General features: G+C 35.7%; 2 protein-coding genes across 3 annotated transcripts; one reads left to right on the forward strand and one right to left on the reverse strand.

The window, feature by feature from the left end:
- Positions 1-2417: 2417 nt before the first annotated feature.
- On the reverse strand, positions 2418-8842 carry LOC106172821 (COMM domain-containing protein 3). Of its 2 annotated transcripts, none has more exons than XM_013553727.2 (8): positions 8678-8842; positions 8054-8162; positions 7682-7745; positions 4931-4965; positions 4593-4653; positions 3881-3937; positions 3493-3552; positions 2418-3112 (listed from the first exon to the last, which is right to left on the reverse strand). In XM_013553727.2, exons 1-8 carry the CDS (start codon positions 8817-8819, stop codon positions 3053-3055), a joined length of 588 nt encoding a protein of 195 aa, XP_013409181.1. In that variant the 5' UTR covers positions 8820-8842; the 3' UTR covers positions 2418-3052. The 2 variants fall into 2 exon arrangements, with proteins under 2 accessions (XP_013409181.1, XP_013409182.1); XM_013553728.2 differs by having other exon boundaries at positions 8054-8159; positions 8678-8827.
- A 104-nt stretch (positions 8843-8946) lies between these two features.
- LOC106172820 (uncharacterized) lies at positions 8947-12277 on the forward strand. Its single transcript, XM_013553726.2, has 4 exons — positions 8947-9813; positions 10036-10417; positions 10748-10908; positions 11341-12277. Exons 1-4 carry the CDS (start codon positions 9006-9008, stop codon positions 12090-12092), a joined length of 2103 nt encoding a protein of 700 aa, XP_013409180.2. The 5' UTR covers positions 8947-9005; the 3' UTR covers positions 12093-12277.
- The last annotated feature ends 58 nt before the right edge of the window (positions 12278-12335 follow it).

The following is a 12335-nucleotide window of genomic DNA, read 5'->3' on the forward strand; positions in this document are numbered from 1 at the left end:
ATTTCACCCAAAATTACGTGAATATTCCAGTTATTTGTAATTTTTGAATATTCCGTTATCTTCAGTTTTCACTAAATACTTCACGGGAATCTAATTAAATGAAAGTTTTTATCTAAACATAATTGAATACCGTAGTCTAATTGGGTCTAAAAACAGGTAAGTCTTTTGAGTGTTGAGTGGCGAGAGGAGAGAGAAACAGAGAGGGGTGGGAAAGGCGACCGCCCCCTGTGCGCTATCCTTATCTGAACCTTATCTCGAGATAAAAGTCTCTGTACGGTGAGGGGAGTCTAGGGAGGGGGTCAGAAGACGAGTCTTGGTCCTCATATCTATGAAATCTCCACCATTTTAATTACCGTTATCGGTGACTGCAGGGAACCGCGCCCAGCTGTATCTTTTGTACTTTCTGCTATGAGTCACGTTTGTCTGATTTTTATCTCTCAATTTGTTCGTTTTCAGTGGAGATGTTTCTCCTTTTCTTACGTAGTTTGTACATGTGTATTATCTATGCGCAATCAATGCTTGAGAAACAGTTGTGCCGGGAACTTGCGGCCGTCTTTGTTACGCATTTTAAAAGCACTTAAGAAATCCTAATGCATTTTAGAAAATAATTCGATGACAAACCATTCATCAATGCACAGAATCAGCTGTTTTTAAAGAAATTTACGTGAGGGATTTCAGCAGTAATGGTTTTCAGAATTTCAGATGAATGAGGCACCAGTGAGATCAGGACATGGGCATCTTAGAGAAGCTAAATTTCTCTCTCTCTCTCTCTCTCTCTCTCTCTCTCTCTACAAAAGTATAAGCTAGTAGGAGAGGTGGTGTTAGAGCGGAGTACCATGTTGGTCAGCAAATCTCCACTCTAAATCAAAATTTGATCTGGGATCTCTCTCTCAAATTGGGCCAACTAAGTATGGGGAGAAAAGGTCCACATTTTCAGAAAAAAATCTTTTGAAACATGCTGGTTACAGACCTGAAATTAAGACGATATCCAACTACAGTATTCATTGTACATTCACTAGAGCAGCTGATCTGGGTAATTTAGAACTATACAATATCGGACACATTATAGTTCTACTGGTACAGCTGCTATAATTTACTGGAACTAGGGGCCAGTGGCACAAAAGAAAAAAAGACATAAGACCAAAAATAAGACTTCACTTTAGGACAGGCATTATAATATATTCAAATTAATGATAAATCCAAATATTCCGCTAAAATGAACTCATCATTGAGCTTTAACAGTGACCAATTTTTTCTATCTATGACAGTCTACCAATATTTAATAAAGATGGATTACTTCTGATGAAGTAAACTAAAATTACCCTCTACCAGGGTGGCAGATATTATAGGGAAATCTTAAAAAAGCCAGAGAATGACTATTTATCTAACGATATATCTGTGAAAATCTTCTGAAAAATCAATCTGTCGCCCTGGTAAGGGGTAGACTAAAATTTTGGTCCTAAAGTTGAGACCAGATTTCGGCCTCAAGTTCTACTGTGACACTGTCCCCAGACTGGCAGTATTGTGGCACATGCCCGCATTAATATATGGACCCCAAAACAACAACAACAGGTGTCTCAGACTCGCCAGGGTCATTGTCACAAGGCCAGGCAAACTTGACAAGTTGGTTTATGAGCAGTGACTCTCTGTAAACCACTCTTGCAAGACGAAATTTACTTATTTAATTATTTTTTATTATTTATTTATTTATTTATTTATTTTTCTTGTTTTCTAAACATATATGTGTAACGAGCATGGCGGCTAAATTTCAGGATCTGTTGGTGTTCTTTTAATATTGATTTTCAAATCCTCAGTGAAAACTACAGCATTGCATTGTTGCATGTCGAACGCAGCGTATAGAGCCACAGATGTGCATCATTCTTGTTCTTCTTTTTCTTCTTATAATTATTAACTTTTAGAACATTCAATGGCTCCATGTCTCAAGAACAGCGCTTTTAGATTCACCGCATAGTACAGGTAAGATAGATAGAGAGAGAGAGACTGATTCTTGGAGGTTTGTAATCCAACTACAACGGGCACAAAATTGTTATTATAGCGACTGACGTTGACAAGGTAACTTGCAGTAACGCTAGAGGAGAATGTGTTAGGTGTGCCAGGTGCAGGACCTCATAACACAATTAAAAGCAGCCACGATTACTACGTTGACTGTGTATTATAAACAGTAATGCAGCTATCGTTAAAATTAGGTGTCTTTATAGGCCTATGTTTCTTCATTAAAAACACCAAGGGAGCATGTTAAAAACACACAACTGGTATTTTACTTGAAAAGTGATTTTACATAAATTACTAATTTGCTTTTATGAACCCAACAAACATCCACACATGTAATGATTACACGTACTGGGGTAGAGTACTACACTTCTGAAAATTTTCAATCAACACTAGAATGGAAAATGAATTCATGATTTTCAGGAAAATTTTAGATTTATTTGAATATTAATATAATATAACATAATACAATTGTGATTTTATGCCAGTTAAAAATAAGTCAAAAAATAAAGGACTTTTCTTGGACCCTCAACCACAAAAAGCATCTTTTTGAAGAAAAAAAAGATAATGGTTAACCAGTATAGCTTTCACCTCATAAATTTAAAATTAAAGAATTGATATTGAGGCATTTTTTTAGCATCATTATGTTTTATTTTAATTTGTACAATTTGTGATTAAATTTTAATTTAAAAAATGATAGGTAAATTGCATCTGATTTAATACATATTTCTCAATAAATCTGAAATCTACAGTGTATTATTGTCTCTCATAATATATCAGCATTTCTTTATATTTACATCATATATCATACATTTTACAATGAAGTGATTTGGGGAAATCAGGCCCCATCAATTGTACACTACTGAAATGACTGAGCCACAAGTTGAACATGGTCTCTCTGTACAAAGTTAGAGCTACTGGTATTTTACATCACTAAACATCACAAGTATTTGACTTGCTTTTTCTGCACAGTTTCACACTAGGGAAGGGAGTAGGGTGCAGTGCTTCTTTCGCCTGCTGTGAGAAAGATTGTTAAAACTGTCTACATCTGACTTGCTTTTTCCAGACTTTTGGTAGCATCTTTTAGTTTTCCAACCAGGTCCTAAAACATAAATGGAATATTCAAACTTACACAAGGTACAATGATTTCTCCATAATGATGATATCAATAAATATTTTTTACTTCAGTTTATCACACTAGAATAAAGTATTAAGAGCAAAAAAAAAAAAAAAAAAAGATTAGTAAAGCAAGACAAAGCCCATCAGTTTTTCATCCCTGTGTCAAACATAATGGTAAGTTGGTCTTTGTCGAAGATGTCATATTTGCCCACTGAAGTGAGACAATTTTTTAAATTCTTGCACACAAACCTTTAACAAAATCTCACTAGTATATCTTTGTATGCAGGTACATACTGCCATAGTTGTATTTTCCCCAACACCTATCGAAAAAAAAAAAGAAAGAAAGAAAACAAGAAAACTTACCTGTAACTGTTCCATGGTGCAAGCAAACTGAACATCTTTGGTGTCTTGTTGTCCACACTCCTATAATCCCAGTAAGGAAAAAAATTTAATTTACTTTTGCTTCCATATTCAATTCATAATTACAAGTGTGTGGGAATGTATTTATCTATTTATTCATTCATTTATCTAATATTTGGCACTATGATTTGCATGCGTCAATGCCTTATGTTTGTCATTTTGTTACTGATAAATCTGGTTTATGACCCATCAAACAGACCTTAAATTTAGTTGACTACGGGTAGTAATTGGCTATTTATGCTTTTCTTAAGTATGCTGCTTCTTATTTGTACTACTATCAGTCATTTCATAGCAAAATGTTGGCTATTTTGATGCTCATCATGAATCTCACCTCTGTTTTTAATGTTATCAGATAAGTAGGCTGATTGACTTTATCCACATGGTTATTCTGAAAAATATCAAGAAGATTATTTTCTTATTTTCTGTAAACTATAATGATAGAAAAATTCAATTAAAATATTAGCATAAATCACTGGGGTAAAACAATTTTGCTTTTTTTTTAGCAGAATCTGAAGATTGTTGCTTATCTCATTCATAAGAAAACATTTTGTGCGTACATTCCTCTTACATTTATACATTAATCCAATCTCCCGTACAACACAAGTCACACCCTAAACTGAATACAGTGAAGACAAATTCTTCAAAGTAAAATCCAAACCTTAAATAGGAAGTATCAGATCTAGACACGCACCTCAATCATAATTACTGACCATCTCCCTCATTCCCTCCCCACCCCCAACAATAAAGCATAAAGAACAAAGTAAAAAAAAACAGTAAAGCAAGACAAAACCCAGCATTTTTCCATCCCGTGTCAAACATATAATAGTAAATTAGTCTTTGTCTAAGGAGGTTGTATCTGCCAGTTGAAGTGAGACAATTTTTTAATCCTTGCACCCCAAACCCTTAACAAAATTATACATCCACCTGTGCCATCAGCACTGCATTTGGCATTCCAGTGAAAATATTATTCATACCAAAAATGCAGTCTTTACAGTGATGAGGTTCTTGTTAAGCAATGACTGTTCTGTTTATCTGCTTCTCACCTTTATATAGTAATCTAGTCTCCAGTCAACATCCACTATATGAGGGGGATTATGGCTGACACTGAAAGCAAATTTAGTTGTTTTAATATATTAAAATACACTTTTTCATTTAATGATTTACAATGTATGTGTCAACTTAAAATGTTTTCTTTTCCACAATTAGAATGTCTGGCAAGTCAACTGCTACAAAGAAAACTTTTATTGCACTTTTTCCAAGTCTGTTTGCAGTTCTAGAATTGTTTATCCACATGTACAATAACAGTTACAATTATTTTGACAGATGGATTTTTACTTCATTTATTTATTTATTTATACATTTTACATATGAATCAACTTACCTTCCTAATAATGCTTGAATATGGGACTTCTTTTCCTAAAAATAAATATCACATGTTAAAGCTTATAGTGTTGAATGCCATAATGACAGAAAAGAATGTTGAACAACTAAAGAAAGGAGAGGCAAATTAAAGGGCTATACAAAAATTTAAAGGACAATGTTCATGTAAAAATCCATTTCTCGAATTTTGAAGATACAGCACTCAATCTATACACTAATGGTATGTTTTAATCGATCCCCGCCATTTAAAAATTATAAAAACAATCTATTAGTAGAAAAAAAAGCGTTTTAGTAAACCTCACCTCAATATGCAAAAATGAAGCAACAGATCTGGGTCACGTGGTACTGTGACGACAATCACGATAAAGGTCTACGAGACTCAACTGAGCTGCATGGCGCATAGAGACGGAGAAGTTAAGGAAAGTTGTGTTGAACGGAGTTGAGGAATTTTCGTTATGCCTCGGTGTGTTGCCGTGGGATTCACCAAAATTGCAGCTTTCGTTGACAATCTTTCTTTGTCTGTGACGGTCTTCCGTGACTTACTTACTAACTTCTGTGACAATAGTTGCGATGCTCTAGATCATGGTCACCTCAGGTGGTTTAGATCATATCAAGAGCTGGTAGCCTTTCAGATTAACTGTCATCAGTTGGCAAACTTACTGATTGCTGATGCATTTTAAATGCATTGTAGTTGACCAAAAGCTCGTTTACAACAAACCTGTTAATTATGCACCGCTGCAATTCCCAAGCCAGGTAATAACAGGTATGAAACTCGTCTTGGTGGGCTTTCATATTTTTCAATGTATCTCATTTATTTCATGGGGTTATTTTATTGGTATTTGTAAATGGCGTTAAATATCAATACTTAAACAATTAAGTTCAAACACGGTTAATAAAAGAAATTGCTCTCAGGGTATCTTGAAGCTTCCGTGGAAGAAAACGTGTTGAGGAAAAACAGGAAAAAGAGCGTTATATTAAAGAAAAAATGGGAACTGCTATAATAAAATGGTTCGTTATCCTAATTCGTTTATGCTTTGAGGATTTGTTTCTGAAGATTATTTCATCTGAAATATTAAATAATTTAAAAGATTGATTATTTTATAACTTGAAACGCAAATTCTGCATCAGTACGCAATTTTTTTTTTTTTCAAATTTGTAAGCTTATAACACCGTGCTATAAAGATCTACTCAAGAAAAAAATTTGCTTGGGTAAAATTGAGTACGGAATGAACTGGAGACACTTGGCTTGTCATTAAGTTTACACGAAAATATGTCAGGTAACTTTATACTGTCTTTGAAAGAGTAAAGATTGAAAGATAATTTTAGACAAACTTTGACGGGGAAAATACCTACAAAGAGTAATGGGCTATTTCGCCAACATCTTGTTGAAAATTTTACACTGCAATTCTATTCAAATAAGCTAAGGAACTAATTGCCAAATTAATACTCTCATCACATAACAGGGGGGTAACCAGACCTGCAAAAATTGTACGCACATATTTAAAAAGATTACAAGCACATACAGCAAAATGTAGACTTACGCAAAACATGAAGGACAGCGTAATCACAGCAAATGTACCTCATATAGTAGCTTAATTTCCATTAATAATAAAATCATCATTTAAGTCAAAAATATTCTTGCGATTTAATAACTATTTTAATTTTCCCAGAACGGTATATTTATTTTAAAGGCGGTTAACTGAAATATAGTTTTATGATTTGTTTGTGAAAATTGCCCATGTCACCCTGTTAGTTTGGAGGTCTAAGCTGGATCAAGTCCGTGTTAAAATTCCTCTGAAGTTGTGCAGGAAAAATTCTTCCTTTCTTTCTCTAGCTCCTCGATAAACCTGGTGTTCAGATTTTATCTAGTACCCCCAGGTCTACGGGAGCTGCGCTTTGTAACTAACGCACAGGTAGATTTTTACCTGAGATAACTGGAGTAAAGCTTAGATAGAGAGTGCGTTCGGTACAAGCAAGACAAATTGAATGCCATTTAACCCTCTAATTAAGAGGTAAAGGAAGTTCCAGTTAGATGGATGATTAAGATAGGACTTGTAAAGGTAACGGGCATTGTTTACCTCAGTTTAATAAAAGTATGCAAGACGGAGTGTCAGCGGTTTAATAAAATAAATTGAATTTCACAAATAACATGGACCTCATATGCAATAATCAACATTTCCCTTAACTCATTCAAATGCAGTGTTTTATACAACTTGGGATAACCATAATGAAATGCTTGTTAAAGAAATGACTAGACGGGAAATGGTTTTACACAGCTTCACGAGGATTTAGACCCCTCGGGTAAGAGATTTGAATGAGTATAAACTTTTATCAGAAGCCAGAGAAGTCATCTTACAGGTAGACAATGCAGCTCAGTTTGACAGCTAAGCACGCTCTGTTCTCCAGTGGCTCGATTGTCGTCATTGGACCACGTGACCACGTAGCTCATTAACTCCCAGGCCGAGCAAATAGGACGTTTTTTAAAGCCAAAAATTTACAAAATGAGCTTTTAATTTGTGTATTTGGATAAAGATATCGTTAGTTGGGCATGTTTTCTGAAGAATATGTTCCGTTCAGGCCATTCTGACGGCATGAAGCAAACCCTTTAAATACTTCACAGATAAAGAGGCCTACTAATATATTATCTCATTGCTCATTTAAACTGTCACCTGAACCATCATAAAAATGGTGAAAAAAAAAAAAAAAAAATATATATATATATATATATAATAATTCTGGACTATAAACTTACCAAAAATATATTTGTAAATGTCTTTATTCTTTCTGTGGTAAATTTGCAATCTTCTAGAACTGAGCTACAAAAGAAATACAAAAATCAGTTTAACCTCCTTTTGGGCTGTTCAATTTAATTTGTCTGCAACACATTACTGGGTTAAAATCATCCGAAATGCATTATGTATCCAAAAATTAGAATGTCCTTTACATTTATCATTCAGTATTTTTAAATGAAAGTGTATCATTCAAAAATAATACTTTGCAAAGAAAAAGTCTAAGACTATGTTAAAGACAAATACATTCTTAATAAATTGTCTTGTGTAAATATATAAAATGCCTTAATTACAATTAACTGAAGAGAAAATATTTATCTAAAACCCCTATTAACCTTATATTGGAACTATCGGCATTGTTCTTGGCACATTCTAAGGAAAATGTCATTAAAGCTGCATAAGCTTCCTTGAGGCTGGCTTTGTCTACTGAGCCAAACTTGTCTGCTGAAATAATGAGAACAAAGGATTAAATCAGAGAATTTACATCCAATAATACATATTTTTTATTTGCACCAGTCTAAAATATAAAAGGCAAGTTCATTTAACAATGACTGCAAACACATCTAATAATCAAGAGAAAAATAGATAATAATAATCAATATGTTATCTACTTCCCTAGGTACTTCTAACCCCCCCCCCCCTAAAAAAAAAATGCAAACAGAAGATGCTATAGGCATTACTAACTAAGTAACTTAAAACTTGCATGTCATATATGTAATTATTTCATACATGTGTACAGCAAATACAATGAAGAGTTAAGCATGCTCCCATGACTAGTAAATATATATTTAAACACATTGTTAATTCATCGATTAAAATGGCCAGGAGACATTGATCTACACTGTATTTCAGACTCCAGATTAGTGTCACTGTCACTGTCACTGTGTCAGTGTTAAACTTAAAGTTGGCAAGTTCGGGTCAGGGGGTGTGAACGGCACCCCTTGACAACACCTGTATACCTATCTGTAACTCCCCGCCGTTCTCTCTGTTCAACAGATCGTCACACACACTTTCTACCAAAGCACCAAAGACACTGTCCGGGATGTGAGCACTGTCCCCGGACAACTGAAGTCCGTCGGTCACTTCCGTACTCAACTCCATCCTTCTCCAACTCGTGACCTTCACCACGGGGAAGTCTTCTTTAAAAAGAGGTTAAAAATTTAGCTCTTTTGCTTGAGAAGTCCAGTAACGTGTAGTTTATTTTGTTGATGTTTTAATCTCTGGATGGAAAAGTGAATTCAGCTTTTATTGTGACAAAATCCGTTACGTTTTAGTATTTTCAACGAAATGGGAAAACGGATAAAGGTACCAGTAAAAGGCGGCGACGTTAGAATTATCTTCAATGAGCTCGCATTGACTAAATTTCTAGATGTGTTGTCGATCTTTTCAACATCAACGACCGAACCAAGGTTATCGCCAACTAATTATGCTTCAAGTTCTAAATATGAACAGTCTGACATTTTAACAAGGTATCCATCTAGTGTGATTAAAGTTCAGAGACACTCTGATGACAGCGTTAGTCTGGAGATACCAGGCGGTATGCTGGAGCACGAGGAAGATAAATTGGTCTGTGATTTGCGACAAAGAAAATGGAGTACCTGTATTTGTAACGACCTCATTGCTGACGCTGAGGCCGAGAAAGACACGGCCAGTACAACACCGTCACCCACAGAAACAGAAGCGGTCACTGTCATTGAGCCAATGGCCAAATATTCTGAACCCAAAATGGTAACGCAAATAAAACCTGAGGTGGACTCTGAAAAAGAACTGGAAAAGGAAACAGAACACTCGTCAAGTAAACAGCTCATAGTTACACACACTGCTACTGCCAATGGTGTGAAAACTGACACTGAAATTCAGCACAACACTGACCTACTGGGTACTGCCAGGAATGAGAAACAGAGCTCTGAAGACCAAAATCCTATTGAGATTGTTAGTAAAACCTTTCCTATTTATACTAGTAGACAGAATCTTGGTCTACAGGGTAATAGCGATCCAGTCAAAACTGCTGTTGTGATCTCAGACATTGCACCATTTGCTCACAGATATGGCACCAGAAGGAAAGCAGCAGTGCTCCATACTAGGACTACAAAAGGTATTCTCCCCATTGTTATAATGGTAATGCCATTAATATTCCCGACTTCAGATAGAAAGCTTGTGAATTAATACTTGAGAATATGCTCGTGTACTATACTAGTAGGTAATTACTTCATAAATATGAATTCAAACTTTGGTATAACAAGCTTTAAGTTACACTTATATTATGCAGTGTTATTTATTTATTTATTTATTTATTTATTTATTTACTTTTTCCCAGTGGTTAAGAAAGTAAACCCCAGACAGAGTCAGAAAGGAGGAGAAAATTCAAGTCGCCCAGTGAAGCCAACAAAATCAGTTCAATGTAAACTGTGTACAAAGAGCTGCAAACATCTGGAGGCGTTAAACTTCCACAACCAGCGTTACCATCAGGACCATCCCCAATATGAAGAGTATGAAAGAGAAATAAAAGAACAGCTCAATCTGAAATGTCACATTTGTGGAAAGACTTTCAGCATGCGTCGAATCTTTCAGACCCACTTGAAGCAAGCACATGTTCCAAAAGAGTTGTGTGGACAACACAAGTGCAGAGAGTGCGGGAAGACATACCGCAGAGAGGATTTACTGGAGGCTCATATTCAAAGAGTTCATGTTGTGGACAGGTTTGTGTCATTCTATTTAGAGTTTTGGCAACAATAATAATAATAATAATAATAATAATAATAATAAAACAGTACATACTGTACGTCATGATACGGTACATCATACATGAAACAATACAATAATACAATAATAAAACTGTACGTCATAATATGGAACATAATACATGGAACAAAAAAAGGATGATGTTTTTGTAAAATGTAATTTTGATATTTTAAAAGAGCTGATACTTGTTTTATGTATTAAACACATTTTTAATGGTTTACTGTAAGGCATCAATGTATTATTTGAAGAATTAGAGTGTTTTTTATTTTATTTTTTTTCGATTACAGGCACCTGTGTCATCTCTGTGTCAAGTCATTTAAAACCAAACAGTCTATGAAGGAACTCATTAATGACTGTCATCTGATGAAGAGACAGTTCCAATGTGGTATCTGCTACAAGGTGCTGGCATCATCAAGGGTTCTGAGACGACATCTAGCTTTGCATTCAGGTAAGTAAATACACAGCAGTTTTATGTAACCAGGTGGCCTCAGAGATAGTCATCAATTGCTGATATTACCAATAGATTATCTTAACCTGTGATAGACTTGAGTTAGTTCATTCACTGTATATCCAGTAGAATTTAAACTGATTAGTATATGCTGTGATCATGACAGTTTAGTTATAAATTTATAAAAGATGTGGTACTGTATTTTTAGGTGAAAACTTCCTGCAACAAGATAATTTGGGTGGTTTCGTTTGAGAATATTTCAGCAAATGTTATCGGATTGTGACTTTTAAATTAAAATTCCTATCTGACAATGTTCGTGAATTGGACCGTGACCTAGTGTAATCAGAAAACCTGCCCTTGAAATAGAAAGGGAAATTTATTTCAAATTCGACACTTAAAAAAATCATTATATGTTCTTATTGTATATTTCAGGTAAGAAACCTCACGCCTGCCCTGAGTGTGGCAAGAGTTTCAACTGCAAGCAGAACATGCGCCGTCACCGCAGCTTGGTCCATGGAGAAACCAAACAAATCCCGTGTTCCAAGTGCGGCAAAACGTTTCGCTCTGAGGACTCCATGAAAGCGCACGTGCGCAAAATCCACGAGCACGCGAGCGCGTACAAGTGTCCACTTTGCAGCGTTGCACTCCACCGACGAACGCAGTACGTCAGTCACATGGAGAAGAAGCACCCTGGGAGCACAAGGCGAGTGTATGTGACTGATCCGCAGGGTGCTTTAAAAAGCATAAATGTGGAGACAGGGGACGGGTTTCGCATCGTTAATAGTGATGCCTGGAGAATGGAGAAAGAGGGAGAGGAGGGAGGGAGGTGTGGTCAAGATGGCAGCGAGGACGAGGAAGAGACGGAGGCGCATATCACATTACCAGATCTCACCCCAGTGTTCGGGTTTAAGCCTCACTTCATGACCCTGGAGCAGTACCAGAATCTACAGGCACAGAAAGCTGCTCTGACTGCCGGGGAAAAGACTGGGAGCGGCAGTTCAACGAATAAAGTGGTCCCACATGCTGAAACTGGGATAGAGGAAAACGCGTCTCTCATCACTCAAAAATATGGCAAGGATGGGGTGATAATTGTTGCCAGCCCCAGCAACCAAGTAACTAGTATTAAAGAAAAAGGCGAACTTGTTAAATTGGTCTATATTCCAAAAGACAACTCGGCGTTATAGTGTCGGCTTGGTGTTGTTATGATATATTCATAGCTTCTGACATGCTACTAAGTTGTTTTGGAATATTTTGATATTTCGTTGCTATAATTCGCTCGCTAGCGGTCAGCATAGCACAAAACATCGGTGTAATATGTGATGTTCTGATTCAAATAAATATAATTTTATCCAAGTTTAAATAAGTTTAATTAGCTTCGTTACTTGTCTACTAACTTTTTTCTTTTTCTATTTTTGTACGGTTATATA

This window comes from Lingula anatina, chromosome 5 (genome assembly GCF_051362555.1).
Source record: "Lingula anatina isolate TDL-2025a chromosome 5, LinAna3.0, whole genome shotgun sequence".
NCBI lineage: Eukaryota > Metazoa > Brachiopoda > Lingulata > Lingulida > Lingulidae > Lingula > Lingula anatina.